The 24,946-nt window shown below is 41.5% G+C and overlaps 1 protein-coding gene across 3 annotated transcripts in view; it reads left to right on the top strand.

Annotated features, from left to right (window-relative positions):
- Window positions 1–19,522, top strand: part of FAM53B (family with sequence similarity 53 member B) — a 141,579-nt gene extending 122,057 nt beyond the window's left edge. For all 3 annotated transcript variants that reach the window (XM_087725952.1, XM_087725953.1, XM_087725954.1), the window contains one exon: window positions 11,656–19,522. In XM_087725952.1, coding sequence (XP_087582078.1) covers window positions 11,656–12,003 — 348 coding nt within the window. In that variant the 3' untranslated portion in view covers window positions 12,004–19,522. The remainder of the gene's footprint in view (window positions 1–11,655) is intronic.
- Window positions 19,523–24,946: the final 5,424 nt, after the last annotated feature.

Genomic DNA, 24,946 nt, shown 5'->3' with positions numbered 1-24,946 from the left:
TTTCTCCCCTCTTACACTGCGGTATTTTTCTCTGCATCTGTCTATATCAAGATTAGCTAACCTATGGTGGCAGATACCAGGCTACAGCTAGAATATCTGTCTCCCAGTTTTCCCTGTCCTTCCGTCACATTTACCGTATTTTTCGGACTATAAGACGCACCGGAGTATAAGATGCACCATGATTTTGAAGAGGTAATTTTTTTAAAAAAGTTTTTTGCACTCTTGCCTCCCAAACCATCTGCAGGCCATGGAGATGCTTGGGAGGCTTGTAGAGTGCTCCTGAGGGCTGGGAGGGGGAGCAAAAAAAAGGGGGGGCAATTTTTCACAAAAATGGGCTGTTTTTTTTGCAAGAGGGCATGTAGAGACTTTGGGAGGCTTGTAGAGTGCTCCCGGGGGCTGGGGAGCAAAAATGGCCCATTTTGTTTGCTCATTTTTGCTCTCCCCAGCCCCCAGGAGCACTTTGCAGGCGTCCCAAATCCTCTGCACATCCATTTTTGCAAAGAGGGTGGGGTTTCGGTAGGCCAAAAATGCTGTATTTAGTGTATAAGACGCACCCAGATTTTCACCCTCTTTTTTGGGGGGTGCGTCTTATACTCCGAAAAATACGGTACCCTGTGTTTGGATGAAATGATTCTGCTACGTTTTCCTGGCAATGTGCCAACCAATGGAAATGGAAAATTCATGACATCAGATTGTAAAGTATGGAAAACTGCAGATAAACCTCGACTTACGATTAGAGTTGAGCTCCCGATTTCTGTTGTTAAGTGAGAGAGTTGTTCAGTAACAGGGTTGTTAAGTGAATCTGGTTTCTGCATTGACTTTGCTTCTCAGAAGGTTACAAAAGGAGAGTCACATGACCCCGAGACACTGCAACCGTCATAAATAGGAACCCGTTGCCAAGCGTCCAAAGTTTGATCACGTGACCTGAGGATGTTGCAATGGTGGTAAATGATTGAAAAAACAGTCATCATTCACTTTTTTCAATACTGTTGTGGCTTTGAACGGTTACTAAATGAAGTTGAGGACTGCCTGTGTTACTCATTGTGATGGTCCCTTTACTCCTTGAAGTACCAATATCTGGGATCACATAATGAACAGAACGTGTCTGCTTCTACTTCATGGGAAATAAAACTTAATAATCACAGGATAATCCTGTTTTCATATAGTAGGAGGATCAAAGTGTAACCATAACTTCCTTTCGGGAGCCTTTGTTCTTGCTATCCAATAACCCATTTTCCATTTGTGTCGAATCCAGAGAAGATCAGTAATAATGGAAGCTTCGCTATTTCCCATGGCAGTAGCACATGGGGAGGTTCCACCACAAAACCGCGGACGACAAAATCGCGGTCGATGAAAGCGCGCATGTGACGTCATCACAGCGCGACGAAAAAGATCGAAAAATGTAAAAATAAAGCGAAAACCTTACCCTAACCCCCCCAAACCTAACCCTAAACCTAACCCTTAACCTAACCCTAAACCTAACCCTTAACCTAACGAAAAACCTAACGCTAACCCTTAACCTAACGCTAAACGTAACGCTAACGCTGTAACCCTAACCCTTAACCTAACCCTAACCCTTAACCTAACGCTTACCTTTATGTGAATCGGCTTGCTGTAATTTAATTTTTATTTCAATTTTTCGATCTTTTTCATCGCGCTGTGATGACATCACATACGCGATTTCGTCGACCGCGCTTTTGTGGAACGCGGTTTTGACGGGTCACGCATGGGGAAGGAGGAACATTATAGATGCAGTGAAAAACAGCACCAGATTTAAGGGGATGAGGTTGGCATGCACATAATTGGACAAAACTGGGTGCAATTTGGAATATACTATCAGGACCCTTGCCATGAAATTATGGATGAATTACACAATTAGATAAGATAGCTCTGATTTATAATGTTTAAATATAAGCATTTGTGCCTAGAACGTGCAACGTCACCTTTAGAGATTTGGTAAGGTTGAAAGTTCTATATTTATGTTGTTATTATTTTAAAATCAGATTGAATAAGCTCTACTTTGTACTCCTTTATACGCTTATAGCAATATATGTATATACTTTCTTTTAAAATGTTGACTGTTGGGTGTCTTTATTACTTTAATTGTCTCTTGTATCTCCGCATGGGGAGCTTTTTCATCTATCAGAAAATAAGTAAATTATTGGATATGGATTTCATTAATGCAAATTAGAGTAAAGCTTGCTATCCGTAACTAAAAATAAACAAGTCTAGAGTTGCCTATTAAGTTTTCTTTCTTTGCATTGCACCTATTAAAGATCATAACCTTATCTTCATAGCTTATTGTCACCTTCTCTTTTATCTGAGCTATGTTGATCTCTGCCCTGGCTCTAAAAACGCTGCTAGCTTTGATCTTTCATCTGTTTCAGTTGTAGCTGTCTTTGTGCTTTCCTCCATAAGATTATATAAGGGCAAAGCTTATAGTAGTTATCCACAAAACTCCCAAGCCAATTAATTTGGTTAAAAATCTACGGAAGCATTTTAAAGTTGATCATTTGGTATCTCATTTCATTTCATTTATTGAATTTCTGTGCCGCCCAATCCCGGAGGACTCCGGGCGGCTTACAGAAATGAAAAAGAATTAAAAAGAATGATTAAAACAATGGGACACAACAAGGTAAAAAGGAACACAACAGACACCCAATCAGACGGGGCTGGACCACCATCAAGGGGTCAACGGCCCCAGGCCTACCGGAAAAGCCAGGTTTTAATGGCTTTTCGGAAGGCCATGAGAGTGGGTAGGGACCAGATCTCCGGGGGCAGCTCATTCCATAGGGCCAGAGCGGCAACAGAGAAGGCCCTACTCCTAGGCGTCGCCAGCCGGCATTGTCCCGCTGAAGGTACCAGGATGAGGCCCATCCTGTGTGATCTTATTGGTCTGAGGGTATACTGCAGATTTTTGCAAAAGAATTGTTTGTTCATTCGTTCAATTTCTATAGCTGCCCGATTCAACCAAGCTTATATAGTGATTTCTATCTCAGATAAGTACATATAAGAGCCATAGAGATCCAATCAGGTCACGTCATGATTCCTCCAAAAATCCAATACAAGTAGCCTCAACTTACAACAATTTGTTTAGTGACTTGTTCAGAGTTACAAGGGCCCTGGAAAAAGTGACTTACGACCATTTTTCACACTTATGACCATTGCAGCATCCCCATGGTCACGCATGATCAAAATTCAGACGCTTGGCAACTCATATTTATGACGGTTACACTGTCCCAGGGTTATGTGATCCCTTTTTGCGACCTTCTGGCAAGCAAAGTCAATGGGGGAAGGCAGATTCATTCACTCAACGACCACATTACTAACTTCACAACTGCAGAGTCCCACTTAACAATTGTGGCAGGAAAGGTTATAAAATGGGTCAAAACTCACTTAACTACTGTCTCGCTTAGCAATAGAAACGTTGGGCTTAATTGTGTAGTGGTAAGTCAAGGGGTTCACCGACAAAAGGGCAAATGACAAAACCGCGCCCGACTAAACTGCGGTGACAAAATCGCGTGTTCTAAAGCACTCCGATGAATGAGCACTGAATCGCGCCGACAACAGTGCGGCGACAGAAGCGCGCTGTAAAACTAAACCTAACCCTAAACATAACGCTAACCCTAACCCTAACCGTAACGCTAAACCTAACCCTAAACCTAACCCTAAATCTAACCCTTACCTTAAGTTAAATCGGCTTTCTGTCGACCCGCTGTTGTAAAGCGCCCTTCTGTCTCCACGCTGTTGTTGCCGCGCTGTTGATGACGTTGCGGTTTTGCGACGTGGTTTAGTCGAGCGCGGTTTTGTCGTTCGCCCTTTTGTCGGGTCACGAGTCAAGGACTACCTATATTTAGATTTTTCATTTCTGGAATTGTAACAAGCTACTTTAGGGTGCCTACCCAATGATGAAACCCAATTTTAAGGAATCTTAACAAGTACACATTCTGTGGATTTGAGAGAAGCATTCAAGGCATCTTGCATTATGATTTCAGTAGGTGGAACCGCGAGCGCCTGGTCAGGTTTTGCAGCTGCCTTATCCAGATGCTGTGGAGTTGAGTAGCTTCGGCACAGATACATTTTCCCTGTGTTTGGAGTCTTCTTTCTGCATAATGAAACAAGCTCTATTTTCTGCCTCTTGTTACACTGAAGAACCATACAGAATGGGACATCAAAGACCGCATGTTATTATCCCATATCTTAAATCAGTATACAATGACTCTCGCCTGGAGTATCACTTCATCTTTTTCTAATCCCTTGTAACGTTATTGATGATTCCTTATTTCAAGGAAGGGGAAAATTTCAGATTTTGGGGGGAATAGTTTTATTTTTTTTTAATGCATTCTAGAAGATCTAACATGTGCAAAAGACGTGCACGCTGAACTGAAGATCTTAAAGCTCAGAATTTTTCTTTTTTTTTGGAGCATCAGAATTCAAAATGTTCCACTCCTGATCTCTCTTGTCTCTGAAACACGTTGTGATGATATGGTGGAAACCAGTTATCCCTACATGGTTTAGGACCTGGCTACCCAAGAGCCCTACATGGTTTAGGACCTGGCTACCTGAGAGACCGCCTCCTGCCATATGCCCCCCAACGACCAACAAGATCCCACAGGTTGGGCCTCCTCCGGGTGCCATCAGCCGGACAATGCCGGCTGGCGGCTTCCCGGGGGAGGGCCTTCTCTGTAGCTGCGCCGACCCTGTGGAACGATCTACCCGTAGAGATCCGGACCCTTTCCACTCTCTCGGCCTTCCGAAAAGCCACCAAAACCTGGCTGTTCCGGCAGGCCTGGGGCTGTTGATCAGTGTCCAGCCCCACCTAAACAGAATGGATGGTGTGTAATTTTAATAACTGTATTTTTATTCTTAAATTTTTAAATGTTTTTTTCTCTTGTTTCTGTAAGCCGCCCAGTGTCCTACGGGATTGGGCGGCATACGAATTTTATTAAATTAATTAAATTAAAATTAAAAATAAATAAATTAAATCTCTGCCATTTGTTAATCAGTTTGGAAGCAGGAATCCTTGTTGACCGAGTCACCCAGAATCTAGTAAAGTATGCATCAGTTTGGGCTTCTGATCAGTCCAGTCCTCATTTCCATTCCCCTTTTCACAAGCTGAGACATCTTCTCCCCCCCATGTCATTATGTGAATGTCTTTATTTAAAGGCAGTATTTTATTGCGGCAATAAATTCATTAAAAGGGAAGCCCTGCTCCCACTCTGTGCAACCAAGAACCCCCTCTTTGCTCCATCTTGTTGCTAGATTTCCAACCAACTTTTTATAGTACGAAACAATGGATGGAGGAAGAAGAGCTAGATGGTGGCTCACATCAATGCAGGGAAGTTGTTTTGCAAGACGGCTTATAAAAGGGAGATTGAGGTGGGTAGCAGCTGCACAGTGTGTTCCCAGGGCACATATTTTCAGAGGTGGCATGACCTTGAAACAATAGAATTACAATGGGAACTACTATTTGCTGGTTCCACCACAAAACCGCGGTAGACGAAAGCGCGGTCGACGAAAGCGCGTATGTGACGTCATCACAGCGCGACGAAAAAGATCGAAAAATGTAAAAATAAAGCGAAAACCTTACCCTAACCCCCCCAAACCTAACCCTAAACCTAACCCTAAGCCTAACCCTTAACCTAACCCTAAACCTAAACCTAAACCTAACCCTTAACCTAACGAAAAACCTAACGCTAACCCTTAACCTAACGCTAAATGTAATGCTAACGCTCTAAACCTAACCCTAACCCTTAACCTAACCCTAACCCTAAACCTAACCCTTACCTTTATGTGAATCGGCTTGCTGTAATTTAATTTTCATTTCAATTTTTCGATCTTTTTCGTCGCGCTGTGATGACGTCACATACGCGCTTTCGTCGACCGCGCTTTTGTGGAACGTGGTTTTGACGGGTCACGCTATTTGCTACCTAACTTGGTATCTCTCGTCTTTGGAGATGATGTGTTGTTGGCTTTTTTGGAGAGAAGATCTGTTCCCATAGCTTCATGTTTACTCAGGGCCTACCCAAAAAAAAAAAATCAGTAAACCTGCCCTGCCCTCTCCTAATATTTGATAATTACAATAAAACCACGAGCTGTTCGAACTTGTGTCTGGGAACCGGCCTTGAGCTTAGCACCCCAGGAATGAGCAAATCATCTGCTTGTCACTTGAATTTTGCAAACGGGTGCAGAATTCAGCGGGATATTATCTTTTGTCTCTGCGAACTTTAGAACATCACCTGGGGCTTCTCGGGATAAAACTGGCAAGGCCGGTGGATTGCTGTTTAAAGGCAGTGCTGTGTTTTGATTTCGAAAAGCTCCAGCAGAATTGCGCTTCCCCCCTCTCATCTAGTCCACAGCAATTATACAATGGTTCAGGCTAACCAATTAATTAGTTAGGTTTCTCTGCCTCGCAAACGACGAACGTTTTAGAAAGGTGTTTGGTGCTCCTGAATTTTATTTATCATAAAGAGGAGACGAAGGAAGGCTGCCCCGCGAAATCTTGGGAGGGCTCCTCCAAGGATGGACTTATAATCAAGAGAACTGCAATTAAAAAACTGAAAAGATCCCTTTCAGTGCAAGATAGCATACACCTTTAATCCTGGCACACAAGAGAACAGGTGTTGACACAATTGCTTTCTGAGCAGAGGGGAGTGAAAAGTGCCATTCGGAGAACTAAGCCACTTCATTTGCAGGAGTGTTTGCAAACGAAATGTTTTTTTGGTAGTTACCAGGTAACTGGAAAGCAAAGTCCCGAGTCAGATTGCTGGGACCTCATTATTAACAAATGCTTCCTCTGCTAATAAGCTTACAACTGCAACAAAGTCATCTATCTATTTATCTATCTATCTATCTATCTATCTATCTATCTATCTATCTATCTATCTATCTATCTATTTATTAGACTTATATACCGCTTCATAGGGCTTTCAGCCCTCTCTAAGTGGTTTACAGAGTCAGCATATTGCCCCCACAGTCTGGGTCCTCATTTCACCTACCTTGGAAGGATGGAAGGCTGAGTCAACCTTGAGCCGGTGAGATTTGAACCGCTGAACTGCAGATAACAGTCAGCTGAAGTGGCCTGCAGTACTGCACCCTAACCACTGCGCCACCTCGGCTCAATTCCTCCCTCCCAACAGAGCCATCCTTTCCCCCAAACTCTAGGAAAACTTTTGTCAGGGTTTTAACACCCCCAACAAAAGAAGACCCCAAGGCTTGAATTTCCTTAAAGTTTCTTTTTATTAGAGATGTCATATCGACACATCTGGGAAAACCCGAATCTGAAAGCTTCCAGGTTTCCTCTCCCCCCCAAAAAAGTTCAGGTTCCTTCCCAGCACCTACACGTCCATCACATGATCCAATCAGGTACCATCCAAAACAGGAGATTCCTCCCAGTCACCTGATCATGGCTGGAGGGCCAGATGACCTTGACTTTCTGAGAAATAATGTTGTTATGGCTACGTATCACCCACACTCTGTATAATCCCCCCTCCCATTTTCCCACAGTAGAAAATGTGGCAGGGCTGAAATCCAGAAGGTAAAAAGATGGCTTCCAGGTCTGACACCTTTCAGTATGGGCAAACTTGGTTTGTGGATTTCAAGGATGGGGAAGGAAGCTTGCAAATGTGATCTTTCTGATTTGTAACTCTATAAAGAGGTCAAGCCTGTCAGAAAAGCTGTAAAAATCTGGCTGTTCCGGCAGGCCTGGGGCTGTTGACCTTATTATGTAGGGTCCAGCCCCGATCAGAATGTATGCGTGTTGGGGAATTTTTAAATTATTTTTTATTTTATTTTGCTTTCTTCTCTTGTTCTTTGTAAGCTGCCCGGAGTCCTCCGGGATTGGGCGGCCTATAAATCTAATAAATTGAATTGAATTGAAGCCTTTTTTGTGGGGGGACGGGACAAGACGGGACACCAGAATGACAGCAATTCAGAAGTAGAAATCTGTGCCCCTGTAATCTTCTCAATGCATGAATTTAATCCATAACCCTAGATGGTTTCTAATGAGTGGTTCTAAGCCTTTCCTATAACTTGAGCTAAATCATCTATCTTACTACTTGCAGGTCCAAAAAGGAAAAAAAACAACAAAGGAAAGTAAGAAAGCAGAGCTGATCTATGGTTTTATTTTAATCCATGTTTTAAAAATAATTACCTACCTCTTTGCAAACCGAAGAGTAAATCTCCGGTCTTTTGGGTCTAAAAGATTTCATGTCAGCCCCTACCTGGCCTCTGTTTAAGTTCTTGAATGTTTCTCGAGGCTGACAAACAGGGAGAACAAGCAACTTTTTGTATTTTGTATTTTTTGTATTTTATTCGTATTTATAGGCCGCCCTTTTCCCTGAGGGGACTCAGGGCGGCTTACATAAAATAAGGAAAGGGGGGTACAGACAATAGACGTAGAACAATACATAAAATAAAATAGTAAGCAACATTCATTCATCATTCGGGTGGGGACAGATTATCTTTATCCCCAGGCCTGACGGGATAGCCAGGTCTTAAGGGCTGTGCGGAAGGTCTGGACGGTGGTGAGGGTACGAATCTCCACGGGGAGATCGTTCCAAAGGGTCGGAGCTACTACTGAAAAGGCTCTCCTCCGTGTGGTTGCCAGTCGGCACTGACTGGCAGATGGAACTCGGAGGAGGCCTAATCTATGCGATCTAATTGGTCGCAGGGAGGTAATTGGCAGGAGGCGGTCTCTCAAGTACGCAGATCCACTACCATGGAGGGCTTTATGAGTGACAAGTAGCACCTTGAAGCGCACCCGGAGATCAACAGGTAGCCAGCGCAGCTCGCGGAGGATAGGTGTTATGTGGGCGAACCGAGGTGCACCCACAATCACTCGCGCGGCTGCGTTCTGGACTAGCTGAAGTCGCCGGATGCTCTTCAAGGGCAGCCCCATGTAGAGCACATTGCAGTATTCCAGCCTAGAGGTCACAAGGGCCCGAGTGACTGTTGTGAGGGCCTCCCGGTTCAGGTAGGGTCGCAACTGGCGCACCAGGCGAACTTGATCATGTTCTTCCTCCTCTGAAGTTCAGATCTAGTTCCTGTGTTTGGGAGATGGGAAATCTTGACCTCTCCTATGACCTAAAGATTGCAGTCTTAAGAATCATGCAATAAAATCTTTTCATTGAAGTCTAGAATTAGGCTTTATACTTCGATTGCGTATACTCCCTGCAGTAGTTTTATACTACAAATAGAATAGAATATAATTGAATTCTTTATTGACCAAGTGTGATTAGACACACAAGTAATTTGTCTTTGGTGCAGATGCTCTCAGTGTACATAAAGAAAAATAAAATAGAATATATTCATCAAGAATCATAAAATACAACATTTAGTGAAAGTCATAGGTAACTCTTGTGACTCAGCAGAAGCTTGCTGTGAGTTGCGTCGGGATGCAGGAATAATGAGCAGCTGTTGCTCGTTAGTGTCGTCTTCTGCAGATAAAAGACGGATGGTGCCACGCCTTAGTGGCAGAAGTCAACGTTCGTTCGTGGTTCGTCGTTCATCGGTCATGGTTTGTTGTTCTTGAGAGGCACTTGGATAAGTGATTTGCTTTTTGTAACCCTGATTCGAAGAGGCACTTGGATAAGTGATTTTGCTTTCTTTCTGTAAACCTGGTTTTGCTGTAAGAGCTTTTTGTTTTTGCTTTTGCTGTGTACCTTTTTGCCAGAGACTTTATCTACGTTTATTTTTGGGCTCGCAGTCAGCTTGAGCCAGGACTGATAAAGTTATTTCCTTTGAAGTTCTGTCTGACTGTCGTCTGTGAACGAGCGAAGAAGGGGGGTCAGAACAGGTAACTAGTAAGCAATCAAATTATACTAGGAAACAAGTAAAACAATATAAATTTTAAAGATACAAGCAACATGGTTAAGTGGGAAGAGATAGGTACTAGGAAGAAAGAGAAGAATAATAGTAATACAGTCTTATTAGGTAATATCACAGTGTTGTGGATAGTTGTTTAGCAGAGTGATGGCATTCGGGGGGGAAAACTGTCCTTGTGTCTAGTTGTTCTGGTGTGCAGCACTGTATTGTGTCGTTTTGAGGGTAGGAGTTGAAAAAATTTATGTCCAGGATGTGAAGGGTCTGTAGTTATTTTCACAGCCCTCTTTTTGACCTATGCAGTATACAGGTCTTTGATGGAAGGGAGGTTGGTAGTAATTGCTTTTTCTGCAGTTCTAATTATCCATTGAAGTCTGTGTCTGTCATCTGCACTCCAATTCTCCAATTGTTGGGTTGCAGAAACGAACCAGACAATTGGAGAATTGGAGAATTGCAGATGACAGACTCAATAATTCCTCTGTAGAACAGAATCAGCAGCTCTTTGGGCAGTTTATACTATAATAATAATATACTAATATAATATACTATAATATATTATACTATATATTATTATTAACATATATCAATATATTAATTATTAATATATTCTAATATATAATAGCATAGGATAGCAAAGCATAGCATAGCATAAAGCAGTGGTTCTCAACCTTCCCAATGCCGTGACCCTTTAAGGTGCTCCTTCGTTTAATAATCAAGAAAGAAACCACTCAACTCCACGCTTAGAATTAAGTGTACTTTTACTAATTACAAACGATGAGTAGCAAAGCAAAGCTGAGTCTGAGTAAATTGGCGCGTGAAAGCAATGGATATCATGTATAATTCAATCCCCTCCCCTTGGCACCCCATTTTATAGTCCAATAATAATTCACCCAACCGTCAGGTGGGAGATGTCTTCAAAAAGCATCATCAGGGTGGAATGCTGGACAGTTGGCCTTGGCGGGAAACTCCCTTCTTCCACATGTGCAGATAGATGGTCAGGACAGCTTCTAATAACAATCCTCCAGCACATAATGAGTCCCCTCCCAAATACCATGCCCCCCTCCCCGTTTCAATGGCAGCCGAAAAGCAGCAGCGAAGCAGAGGCTGACAAGTTCCTCATGTTGTGGTGACCCCCAACCATAACATTGGTGTCTCTGTTCCTAAGATGTGTGTTTTCTGATGGTCTTAGGCGACCCTTGTGAAAGGGTCGTTCGACACCCCCCCAAAGGGGTCCCGACCCACAGGTTGAGAACCACTGGTATATAAAGCCTCAACCACTCCTGCGGGGAGTATGCACAATCAATTTTAATCAGGTCTGCTAAAATTTCAATAAAATGTAATTAACATCTCTCACTGTTCATATTCTTGGGATAAGGCTGGTTTCTTGGCACCACTCATGTTTTGTACGTATTTCTTTATGGCAGTGAATTAAAAAAAAAATCTTATTTAAGCTTTGGAAAGTCATCCTAAAATGATAAGATGACGATGCAATAGAATAAATAATGGAATCCTAAGAGGGAAATACTTGTGTTCATGTATATCAGTGAGCCGAGGTGGCGCAGTGGTTAGAGTGCAGCACTGCAGGCTACTTCAGCTGACTGCAGTTCTGCAGTTCGGCTGTTCAAATCTCACCGGCTCAAGGTTGACTCAGCCTTCCATCCTTCCGAGGTGGGTAAAATGAGGACCCGGATTGTGGTTGGGGGCAATATGCTGACTCTGTAAACCGCTTAGAGAGGGCTGAAAGCCCTATGAAGCGGTATATAAGTCTAACTGCTATTGCTATGTATTGATTGCTGCACATTCAGTCGCCTTCTTCCTTTTATCTTTTTGCAGAACTGTCAAACTTTCAACAGTCTTAGCACCACGGTTGATGACTGCCCTCAGCAGAACCAGTTCTCCCTTGGCACCAGCAGCAATAACTCATGGGCCCCCAACGTGGACGTCATGCCTGGCCGGACACCAGCCTGCACCCCTGTGCCAGAGCCTCACTCAAATTCAGAAGAACATCACCCTAGCCAGGAAGAAGACTTCTCCTACGAAGACTCAGATTTCTGTGCGACAGAAGATGAGAATAGTAGGAAAGAAGTTGAGCACTCCTCATGGAGGAACAGTGGGACTGGTGGGGATAACATCTTTCAGTTGGGGGGTGAATTAGATATTGAGCAAATAGAAAACAACTGAGAGCACTAAGGGGGGAAGGTTTTGCCTGCACCAAGGCTTTTAGCAGTGGCAAACTCACACATGTTAACGCAAACCAGAGGAGAAAATTCCACATTTTCCCCTCTCCTTGGCAGGTCAACCAGTACAAAAAGCTTCGCCAAAATGTGTTTAGCTTTTTTGGGGGGAACTTATTAGAACTACTGTAGCTCTTCATAGGGAAAACTCCCAATGTTAACATCAACGTATTTAAACGAAAAAGCTCTGTGGATGTATCAAAACTTGAAAGGAAAGACCAAAAATTCCTGGTCATTTTTTTTTCTTCTTCAAAGTAGGTTAATTTGCCGCCTAGAGAGTCAACAGGTCCATCTCTTGATGGGAACGGCATTTGGTAATATAAATAAGCTTTTTTTTTTTTTTTTTTTTTTGCTGTTGGCTGATATAAATTGCACCTCCGCTATCCTTATCAAAGGAGCAAAAAGTGGAGATTAGCATTATGATTTGAATTCATTTTCTGTCTTTCTTTTTAGATCACCTATTCATAGATCTTACAGAATCTCACAAATCAAATTTCTCATGCTCTATGTAAAGTCATAATTCCAAGAATCACAGTGGTTTGTTATGATTTACTAAACACACACACACACACACACAAACACCAATAATATGAAAAGAAAGCACAGTGGATTTTCATCCATATTAGTAAAAGAGATCTGTGCTTATTAAGAGGCCTCCTGATACAAATCAAACATACAGGTATCATTCGCAATGCGCTCTTCCTCATCTTCACCTGGACCAGATTTAATGGGTTGGATGCACTCTTTGACTGCTAGTTCATGGTTGCTATTAACTTACCAGCAAGAAGAGGGCAGAGGCTTTGTCTAGAAAAGTAAAAATATTGAGAACATTTTTGCACTCTTGATATTTTAGTGAAATCTCAAGGAATAATGAAATTAAATTGGTGATACTATAACCTGTGACGAACTGCTGATTTCAGGTATATGGTTTAATATGGGGGAGAGAGAGATAATTTAGTTGTTGGCATCTGAAAAGGGATCATGGCTCTTATCCGGGGTGAAGTCTCTTAAACCTGCATTTTGCACCATTTCTCGTCCTTGATATATAGTCTATCACATTCATCAGTAGAAAAAAAAATTAAAGATAAATCTCGTTTTTCAGCCATCACTCAGTATTTAGGTATTTTCATCAAGTGAAAAAATAGAAATAATATAGACTATATACAGCATTGTGTTACTTCTATCTTAGGTGAACAGCAATAGCCCAATAGTTTGAGCCCACATGGCACATGTCAGATTACAGATGACACTTTCTGCCACTGCTACTATGGGAGATAAGCATGAATATAATAACGAAGAGAAAAATAAAAGACATCCAACAGAAACCCCACTTCCCTGTTTCCTTAATTTGCCGTAGAAGAAATTAAACCTAGTACAAAATACAACCAAATCTTGAAAAGTGTATTATTGTCAAAAAGGAAAAGGAAAAATTGAGTGCATCATTCAGCATTTCCATTGACTTATGTCACATCGGACCCTGCTGTATGTGAGCATTGGCAAGCCTAGCTTTAGATTCTAAAAGATACCTCCACTAGTTTCCTTATATTCCCCTTCCTTTTTAATACCCCCCCAAAAGTCTTGATTAATGTTTAATTTAAAGAAGACTTTCCCATCCACCGTACTGGGATTGAAGTCCATGCATCTTCAAATTGCTGAGGTTGAGAAATTCTTGTCTGGGGCAAATAGCTCTGTTTTATTTTAGGATTGGTTTGCTTTGACTTTATGATGGTTTAGTGTTTCACTGCAGAAGCAGTTTACACCGCCTGACTTATGATAGTTACATTAAGTCCTGTGAGAAAGATGTCATCACTCACTTCCTGTTGTGGTTATTTATAGATTTTTCTCACCCTTTCGTTTGATGCCCACCCTGATTTTGCTAGCCTCATTCTCGGCTTTCAGTTCTGCAATGTATTAAATCATATTACATGTAGCATCCCCAAATTCACTAGCCAATTTAATATGCATCTTCCAAAGACGGTGCAAATAATCAAGCAGAACCAGGCTTCTGTTTCCAAACACTGGAAATTCTGCTCAGCCACAGCTCCGGATTCTGTTTTTCTTCAAAGTACATCTAGTTTATTTCTAGAAACAAATGAATGTGCACAGGTGTGTGTGTGTGTGCGTGCATGTGGTGTGGCTTTTGTAAAATAAGTCTTGATATTCAGGAGGCTAAACTTTGCGCTCAGCATAAAAACCCAGGAAACCACAGCCATGCTAAGTAAATCTTCACACCAATGTGACAGAAATGTCCTCGTCTAAACTTGGTGCAGTTTTGACTTGATTGTCAAGATATCTAAAGTAACAGAAGGTTTTATTCAATTGCAACACCAAGCCATGCTTTAGTAAAGGCAAAACAAGCCTTCATTGTCAAAGGATGCAAATTGCCAAAAATAGTGTTTGCATTTCTCTTCTAAAATAAGATTATAATCCACGATCAACCTATTCCTTACAATTGTTATTTGGTTGGCAAGCATAGATCATAGTTTGCAGATTATGAAACAGTGGTTTCAAGATACATTATGAAGGAGAATGGAATTCAGTTTTCCTTATGCATTTTATATTTCATTCTAAGGAAACTTGATCACATAGCTATATAAACAGGGACAGATGAGTCACAATAGATAATGAGAAGAGTTTTAGACCGCAACTATTCAGTTGATTTTTCCATTATATTGCTGGAACATGTGTTTAACCACCATGATGTTCAATGCATATTTTAAAATAGCCTTTCTCACTTGAGTATCCTCTAATACATTGTGATTATAATCCCATGAATTCACAACAGGCTTAGTTTAAATTATGTGGGTGGCAAAGGCTTGGGGTTTTTGCTATAACAAAAGTAATACAAAATGCTGTTTTGAGATCCTAATATTCACTTGACACTCCAATAGTTTATCTTCCACCTCTTAACTCCTTACGCTGGACATCCAACCATGATAATTTAGCACGCAATGACACAATCAAGTTATTCAGTTATGAATGAAATCCAGTTTATGAAAGGAAAAACAAGAGGTTATTTCTTTAAAAGGGTATCCTAGTTTTAACTTTTCCCATAATGGCATTAATCCGAACGGCATCTAAAAATCACAGAAGATCTCATCTAAGCTAAAGCTTTACAATTCCTCATTTAAACTTTCATAGTAAGCTTTATTTCTTCACATGTTCATTTTTTATTATTTTCCCTCTGAAGCTTATGTGACGTATAAGCCATATGTGGATGTGTGTATGCGCAGTAACAGATAGGCAAGTGAAAATAAAAATAGTACTAAGCTGGAATATCTATTTACATTTTGGTGCCACGGAGTAACTTGTTGGTCCTTATGAAAAGGCTCCATTTTCATGCTTGCAAAATCTGTGTTAACATAGAAAAGTTACAAGGGGCAAGTTTTCATAGATTTGAGTTGGAATTGGGGTTTGTTTTGTTATGATAATTTGGTCTGAATTGATTAATTTTAGATCTCACTGGGTTATCAGGATCACGACAGATCTGGAAGTCTTCCTTCTGTCTCTCTCTCTCTTGTAAAACTTTTGTCCCTTCCCCATCAATATTATCAGGTAATGATAGTGGCTGTAATTATGTAGCAATGTTATTATGAACACTGAATGTTAGGCGCTCAGAGAAAATCTCTTACCTTGGCAATAGTATCAATTCCACTGCTCCAGGTAAATGTGTCTGGATTCGTCATGGGCACCGAGCTCCTAAAAATTGTACTTATACCAACATTCTGTAATTCCTGTAGCTCTTGGGGGTTTTTTTGCCCCACAAAAAGATATATTCCAGTCCTTCCATCCGTTTTTGGTGTAAGGATAAAACAGTGGTTGGTGTGTATGTGTCTAGCTAACTCTAAAACAAATCCCAGCTTTGAGTTGATATTGATCATCTGAAAGTTAAGATTACCATTTTCCCCGCAAGGCAAAATTACCCACTTTCAGACTTCAGGCTCCATTAGTACTGCTAAAGTTGATCCTTCCTGATCAAAAGAAAGCTTATACGGCAGGGGTGTCAAACTCACAGGGTCACGTTGTCGTCACGTGGCGTATCACGACTTCTCCCCCCCCTTCGCTAAAATAAGGGAGGGCGTGGGCAGCGCGTGATGCATTTTGACCTGCGGGCCGCAAGTTTGAGACCTTTTCTAAGGCACACTGGGAGGAAGATGCTTGGCGATTACGGACACCGAAAAGAAAATTGTGTTTTTCTTTTTCCTGAAGTTTGCTGCGCTACAAAAGTGTTAAGATAGTTTAGTGTGCTGCTTTAGGGACAGGAGCTTCTGCAGCCTGAACACAAAGCCCTTCGCAACACCACTCCAAGGAAATCATATTTTCTTCTTGAGGATTTCTTCCTACATGGAAGAACCTGGAGAAAGAGGAGGTGAAATGAATGGCAGAGAGGTTGGAAAATACAGTATTTTGTGATAAAGGAGAAATAATAAAATATATCATTTTTAACCATACAAGTTGCTGAGGACAGCACCAGAGTCAAATGGTGCTATAAAATTTGCCTTTGTTCAAGGGATATCCAATAATTAAATACATCCATGCTGACAAACGAAGCCTGTTGTTTATCAACTGGATGTCACTATGAGCAAAAATCATAATGGCAAATGAATCATCTTTAATTATTGATATGAACAAAGTGCAGCCTGTAGGGCGTGATGTGCAAGTACGCATATCATGTTATTAGATATAGGTTTTGGTTGTATAACATCTGGACAGCCAATCAGGTGGCTTATGGCTTACCCAAAGAGCGTTGTCAATGCAAACTTTGAATAATAGATTTGATATTCAGGCTATACATGTGTACCATCAGAGATCTGTTGAGCAATGCTTGAAAATTCCTACCATGGCATAATGGAACAAGCACTCAAATGGATCATTACTTAGGCTATTAACAATGTCGCATATGGCACATTGATCCATATTTCTGTTCCTGTTTTTTTCTTTTGGGAAAAAAAATAGCACGCTGTGCAAATATAACACGCTGCATTGAGCTGTGGTACTGTTAAAATAATTGCAATTTTTGGATCAGATCCATATCATGATTGTAGTTGTATATATATATATATATATTTACATCAAAGTAACTGAGTTTGGTGTGACTTACTTCTGAGTAAATGTGTAGGGTTGTGCGGTAAGTTACCGAAGACTCATTAATTTCAGTAAGTGGTATCTTCATTTCATTTAATCTGGATCCAACCCACTGGATTTATTTTCCATTATATTGCATGGTTCGGTCAAAATTCTCCCCACCAACTTGAATTACATTGATTTTTTTTTTTTTAACTAAACATGTCCTATCCTCAGAGAAATGGTTACCCCCGTCTGCCGTGCACAAACATAGCATGTTCTTTGCTATCACATTTTCACTTGGAATTAATGATTGCTAATCATAGCATTTTGATGTGGGCTTGCCAACAAGAGAGTACATCTTATGCCATTAACCTTATGCTTTTTTGAGATAGTGTTATCCGCTTTTACTTAACATACATCTTGATTAATGAGAGTTTGCTTTGTCTTTAGTGCTGTAGAGGCAGCCTTTTCTTATTTGGGGTTTTCATGCATAAGGGCTTTCTAAAAACAAAAAGGGCTACAAGCCATGAGAAGCTAAGTACACAGAGTAGGAAAGTGCGCCCCCCCCCCCAGGATCACTACCCAACTCGCCTAGCTGTAGCTTAATTTATATAGCTGCAAACTTTTTTTGCCTTAGCAATGATGCTTCACTAGCAAATGGCCTTACGGTGAACACATCTGCATACTTAACAATATAGCGTTTGCCTAAGATTAATCCCAGGTGGCGTTTCATTGGATTGCATTGGGTTTTGGTGGTGTTGTATGATTTATGTATTAAAACCGAGTCTTTAAAGCCTTACTTTTTTTTTTTTAATAGAAGCAAAATGTTATGGGATGTAAGGATATGTGTGTATACGTATGTATGGGTGTATATATAGAGGGAGACGTATGTGCATATATGTACATTGACACAAAATGTAGACATCTGAAATATAAGTTTATGTTTACGGAAAATACTTTTGATGATAACATACAGGGGTGCTGTTCAAAAAAAGATATTGATGTTCAGCTGCATCTATGCTTGGTCATATCCACTGGAAAAAAAAAATCCTTTGGATTCCTCTACTGGGGATCCTATGCTCCTGCCGGATTGGTTAGTTTACTGGCGTGGCACGACAAAACCGCGCTCGACTAAAGCGCGCCCGATTAAACCGCGTCGCTGATGTCATCAACAGGGCGACAACAGCAAGCCGATTCAATTCAAGGTAAGGGTTAGGGTTAGGGTTAGGGTTAGGGTTAGGTTAAGGGTTAGGGTTAGGGTTAGGGTTAGGTTAAGGGTTAGGATTAGGTTTAGGGTTAGGTTTAGAGTTAGGTTTAGGATTAGGTTCAGGGGGGTTAGGTTTAGGTTTAGGGGTTAATTTTAGGTTTAGCGTTTACAGCGTGCTTCTGTCTCTGTGCTGTTGTCGCCCTGTGATGACGTCAGCTACGCGGTTTCGTCGAGCGCACTTTAGTCGAACATGGTTTTGTGGTGGAACCATTTACTGGAACTAGGTTCGGTAGCAGGTTTTGATCAGGTATATTGACTTCTTTTTTTTGGTGAACATTTACTACCATCGCAACAAATATTTTTATTTGCCAAGCAGTACACATTCAAATCAACAGGGAGACGGACAACATCTTAGTTGGCACACGGATCAATCTGTACTGTGGAAATGTAACGACAACAGCAATAAATGTCAATCATTTTCCCTTTTTTAAAAAAAACAAAAAGTTTTTAAATGCAACTTTTAGGGAAGGGTTTTGTCCTATTAGCACTGATGAATGTTCTTATAGGGAATGTATTGTAGATCTACAGTCATGGCTATTTAGAACTGGTTTTCACGAAAGTTTATATTTAATGACACACTGAAAGAAAATAAGATGAAATGGAACATATTTCTAGATCTTACTGTTAACTTTCCACAAGTAGCATAGTTTCTTTGGCCCAATAATAATTGTATAATAAATACATTTTAGATACTCCTTGTTGAAACAGGGCTAGAAAATATTTTTAGAATGATAGCAGTCTTTTTTCAGAATTTTATATTTTCAGTGTCTAAAGAACTAATGAATCAGAACATGATGATGGCCAAACAGCCTTTGAAAATCCATGAAGTCTAGGGATGTTTAGTTCCAAGAGTGTGTGGGTATGCGTGGGTGTGCACACGTACACATGTATGTATGTGTCTTTTTGTTCATGGTAATTGCACAGATGCAAACATATTGACATGTATACGAAGTCAGCTCTGTAGTTGGTGTTTGTTCAAAATCTAATGTTGGTGAAGACTGTTCCCTGACATGAAAAATTAAGAAAACTGCTGATTTGTACTCTCTCAAATGACTTTATTGCACTATAGAACAGCGCAGTCTCAGGAATTTACTTGTTACTCTGTGTAAATAAAGCTTTTCTGATTCTGTAACTGCTACTCAGCTCTATTTTTTTTCCCCTTGTATTATGCCATTGTTAAATATATTCAGCTGCTGAAAAATTGTGCCTCTTCAGTTGCAGGAGTATATCTGTATTCTGAATACCGTATTTATCGGCGTATAACACGCACCGGCGTATAACACGCATCCCCCATTTTAACACAAAAATTTGAGTAAAAATTTTTTTCATTAAAAATAAATGACTTGGAAGCTCGGAACTTAATGTTGGATTAAAATTTATAACATTAGAACATGAATTATAACATTAACTCCTCTTAAAAGGCAAATATGAAATGAAAAAACACCTCTTTGAGCAAAAAGTTATTTCCATTTTCTTCCTTATATAATATTTTCTGTTTCAACATAAAGTGCCTTCCTTCCTTCCCTCCCTCCCATCCCTTTCTTTATGTTTTCTTCATGCTTTCTTTTCTTTTTCCTCTGCTCTTTTTAAATCCCCCCCCTTCTTCTCCTCCTCTACATTTAGGTTGGATTAGTTTGTACAACGGTCATCAAACTTCTGAAGTAAAAATAAATAAATAAATCATATTTAAGAAGAAGAAGAAAAAGGAAGACGTTTTTAGTTAAGTCAAACGTTTTAATAAAAGTTTCATCTTTTAAGATTTGTCCAACACATCCAATTGTAACCTTAACAGTAAAGAATATCACCCCAGCTGCTAAAGGTTCAACCAGTCTGAGAACCATTGAAAAGACAACAGTGCAAAATCCAAAAGACACAACTTCCTCACCGCCATTGCTTTGGTACCAAATCTTTGAGGAAGGGGCTCCAGAAAGAAGGAGGAGGAGGAGGGAACCAAAGAGAGCTTTTACCGAGTCTGCACCCCACAGCCAGGACCGTCCTTGCGCCCCTCCAGCCGCGTTTCTTCCCCGCAAAGCCCTTCGGGCAACCCGAGAGTTCTGCTTGACGCCAGAAGGGCTTTGCAGGAAGAAACGCCGCGTTTCTTCCTGCAAAGCCCTTCTGGCGTCAAGCGGAACTCTCGGGTTGCCCGAAGGGCTTTGCGGGGAAGAAACGCGGCTGGAGGCGCCAGGACGGTCCTGGCTGTGGGGCGCAGACTCGGTAAAAGCTCTCTTTGGTTCCCTCCTCCTCCCCCTCCTTCCACAGTCTGTGTGACGCTGCCGCCAGGCTGAGAGCTGCCGCTGAAACAAGTTTGGGGAGGTCCTTTGCAGCCAGCCAGTTCTAGCTGCCTGCAAAGGACTTCCCCACGTTTGCTTTGAAAGAAACCTCTGCGCGGGAGTTAGAAACCTCTGCGCGGGGGTTTCTTGCCATGTGCGCGGCCGCGCACCTTAGAGGGAACAGTGGACCCGGCGTACAAAATACCGTATTTATCGGCGTATAACACGCAGTATCGGCGTATAACACGCAGGCAGGGTTTAAGCTTGCAATTTTAGTTTTAAAACTGCGTGTTATACGCCGATAAATACGGTATATTCATTATTTAACATATTTTTAAATTGGTCACGTTAGCTCAAAGCACAAGGAGATTCAAGCAAGTCCTCCATAAAATTATACAGGTAGTCCTTAATTTACAACAGTTTGTTCAGTGACTGTTTGAAGTTATGACACTGGAAAAAGTGACTTATGACCATTTTTCACACTTATGATCATTGCAGCATCTCCATGGTCATATAATTTACATTTGGATGCTTGACTCACTTTTATGACGGTTGTAGTGTTGTGATCACCTTTTGCAACTTTCTGACAAGCAAAGTTAATGGGAAAATCAGGTTTGTTTATCAACCGTGTTACTAATTTCACAATTGCTGTGATTCAGTCAAATAAATGTGATAAAAAAAGTCGCAAAATGGACCAAAACTAACTTAACAAATTTCTCAGCAACATAAATTTTGGGCTCAATTATGGTCGTAAGTCAAAGACTACCTGTAATGAGATGAAGCATATTCTTTTTAAACTTAACTATTACTGTGCAGTAGTGGTGGGTTGCTAATCCTGTTTCAACCGGTTCGGTTGGAACGGGGCCAGTGGCCTCCTCGTGCACACGTGCAGTTCATGCATGCGTCTTAGCGCCTGCGCGATGCTCCAGCTGCTCGCAGAGAATCGCGCAGGTGCTGTATGTGCCATCCAGCTGCTCGCGGAGAATCATGCAGGCTCTGTATGTGCCATGCGCCTGCGTGGAAGCGCAGAAGCCTTCAAAGACCGGTAAGGAGAGTGGGCGGGTGGGCCCTTCACCGTTCCAGGAAGTTACTTACTTCCAGGTTCGCCGACCAACCGGTTCGCGGGGACTGCCGCAAACCAGTTGAAACCCACCCCTGCTGTGCAGAAAAATGTTCAGAACTGCCAAAAGAAGCATTACGATGGCAGAATACTAGTATAATGTTAGAATTACAGTAAAGCATTTGCTGTATATAATGGGGGTGTCAAACACGTATCCCGCAGGCTGGATGTGTGTCACGCTGGCCATGCACACAGTGACTAGAAGTCAACACTGAGTCCAAGGTACAGTCAACCAATCAAATAGTGGAAGGGAACTGGATAGGGGGTGTTTTGTCTACACTTTTTGCTTCCTTCCATTATTAGCAGATTCTCCTAGGCAAATCACTGTATTTTTCAGACTATAAGATGCATTGGTGTATAAGGCGCACCAAGATTTCAAAGAGGTAAGTCAGAAAAAAAAGGTTTTTGTCCTTCCCCGCCCCCCAGGAGTATTCTGCAGACTTCAGCAGGGCTGGGGGGAAGGGGAAAATCCCCCAATTTTTGCAAAAAAAATGGGCCATTTTTTGCAAAAACAGAGGCTTTTTCCCCCTTTCTCCAGCCCCCAGGAGCATTCTGCAGGCTTCAGCAGGGCTGGAGGAAGGGGAAAATGCCTGAGGTTTTGTGAAAAACGGCCCATGTTTCACAAAAATGGGATGCAGGGGTGGGGCTTCGGGAGGCCAAAAATGGCTGTATTCTTTATATAAGACGCACCAACATTTCCATGCTCTTTTAGGGGGGGAAAGGTGCATCTTATAGTCCAAAAATATGGTAGATCAATCCAACTGTTGTCCACTGGAGTTGAGTCACCATGGGACAATGCAATAAGTGATGATTCAGTTACCCAGAAGTTACCTTGCCTTGAAACATAATTAGTAAAAGATGGAAGAAGCAGATCTTGAGTTGGATAATCATGTCTTTTGCAGTGTCCCTACCTTCTGACCAGAATAAAATATGCTTTCATTTATGTGGAATCTGCATTTTTGGAAGAAAACTTTCCCAAAGGTTTATGCCTGTTCTAAACATGTAAACCGTCTTGGCTCAGATGCACATCTAGTTACCACTGCTGGTGTCAGCTCCTCTCCATTAATTAATTAGGAAAGAAAGACCACGAGACTCCATGTTTGGAATCAAGTGTACTTTTACTAATTAAGAATGATTAAAGGCAAAGCGTAGCGAAGTCTGAATATTTAGGCGCGAAAGCGATTGATATATATAATAGCCCATTCCCCACCCCTTGGCATCACAGTCCCAGTCCAATCATAATTCTTGCAAGTGTCAGGTGTGAGATAACTTCAAAAGGCATCACGAAGATGGAATGTCTGTGCCGTTAGTCCTGGCGGGAAACACCCACGCATGCGTAGTCCGATCAGTCGGTGAACTCCAGAACCTTCCTCCAGCACAATGAGTAACCCCTCCCAATTACCATGCCCTCCCTCCCCGTTTCATGGCAGCCGAAGCGATAGCAAAGCAGAGGCTGACAGCTGGTGATTTCCCGTCTACTAGCATGATACTACCAGCATTAGAGTGAATGGCAGCTATATCTCAGAGTAATTTTAGAGTACGGGAGCATCATATGACCTGATGCATTTGCATTCTGAATCCAACTCAGCTGGAGAACACAAGGTTGGAGAAGAGTAACTTAGATAAATTCCAGAAAATGTAAAGATTTACACAGCAGTTGCCAGCAAGATGGAAAGACCCGGTGGTCCTTGACTTACGACCACGATTGAGCCCAACATTTCCGTTGCTAAGTGAGACACGTTCAGTGAATTCTGCCCCACTTTATGATCTTTCTTGCCACAGTTGTGAAGTTAGTAAAAATGGTTGTTAAGTGAATCGGTCTCCTCCATTCACTTTGCCTGTCAGGGGGTTGCAAAATAAATCACACGACCCCAGGACACTGCAACCGTCATAAATACAAGTCAGTTACCAAGCATGTGAATTTTGATTACGTGACCATGAAAATGCTGCAACGGTTACCCGTGTAAAAATGTTCATGTTTTTTTCAGTGCTGTTGTAACTTCAAATGGTCATAAATGAACTTTTGTAAGTTGAGGACTACCTTATAGCTGAATCTGCAATTTTTTTTTAACACAGCTGAGTATAGTTGCCTGTATACTTAGCTTATCAAAAGCCTCTCATTTTATCTGAAAATTGAAAGTCAAGTACCCATCTGATTTGGGAAGAGATCACTTGAGAGACCGCCTACTGCCAATTACCTCCACGCGACCTATTAGATCTCATCGATTAGGCCTCCTCCGAGTTCCATCTGCCGGTCAATGCCGACTGGCAACTACGCGGAAGAGGACCTTCTCGGTGGCAGCTCCGACCCTATGGAACGATCTCCCCTTGGAGATTCGTACCCTCACCACCCTCCAGACCTTCCGCACAGCCCTCAGAATCTGGCTATCCCGTCAGGCCTGGGGCTAAGACTGTAACCCGCCCGAATGGTATGAATGTTGTGTTTTTTAATTATGTATTGTCTTATATGTTAAAAAGTTTGTCTCCCCCTCCCTCTTGGATTGTGAGCCGCCCTGAGTCCCCCCAGGGAAAAGGGCGGCATATAAATAAACTTCTATCTATCTATCTATCTATCTATCTATCTATCTATCTATCTATCTATCTATCTATCTATCTATCTATCTATCTATCTATCTATCTATCATGGCACCAAACTCACTATGCTACCCATCAATAGGAGGGAGAGGCAAATTAATGTTTTAGTGGGCAAACATCGCAACATTTGAAAACCCCCTGATTTAGCAGAATAAAAGTCATCTAAAAGTAATTTCCTTGCTCTTCAGTGACCATCTAAACTGCTAATTTAATTTCTTTGCAATAAACAGCCATAGATTTCATGCTCTGTAGTGTAAGCAGTCAACGAAATATTTTCTTTCATTTGCATCCATCTCCCTGCCTCTCACAAGTCTACTCGGGTTTTACAGAAGCAAAATTTGCTATCCTAGTCCTAGAAGGAAATATTGAATAATTTTGGCCATACACAGACGGTAACAAGAGTAAAATTTGAGCCAAGGGCCAATGAGAATAATGACACAAGGATTATATTTCTGGGCTCAGGTGTTCATAAAGCGGTGGTAACCTCTGAATTCACTAGGGGCTTTCAATTAATATAAATTGTCCATCACGTTTTTCAGAAGGATTTTTTCTAAATCCAACCTTGCTTATG

The sequence above is a fragment of the Thamnophis sirtalis genome, unplaced genomic scaffold (assembly GCF_051295495.1).
Source record: "Thamnophis sirtalis isolate CommonGarterSnake01/CBP01778 unplaced genomic scaffold, rThaSir2_p1.2 scaffold_11, whole genome shotgun sequence".
NCBI lineage: Eukaryota > Metazoa > Chordata > Lepidosauria > Squamata > Natricidae > Thamnophis > Thamnophis sirtalis.
The sequence above is the reverse complement of the archived record's forward strand: the minus strand, read 5'-3'. Positions and strand labels throughout refer to the sequence as shown.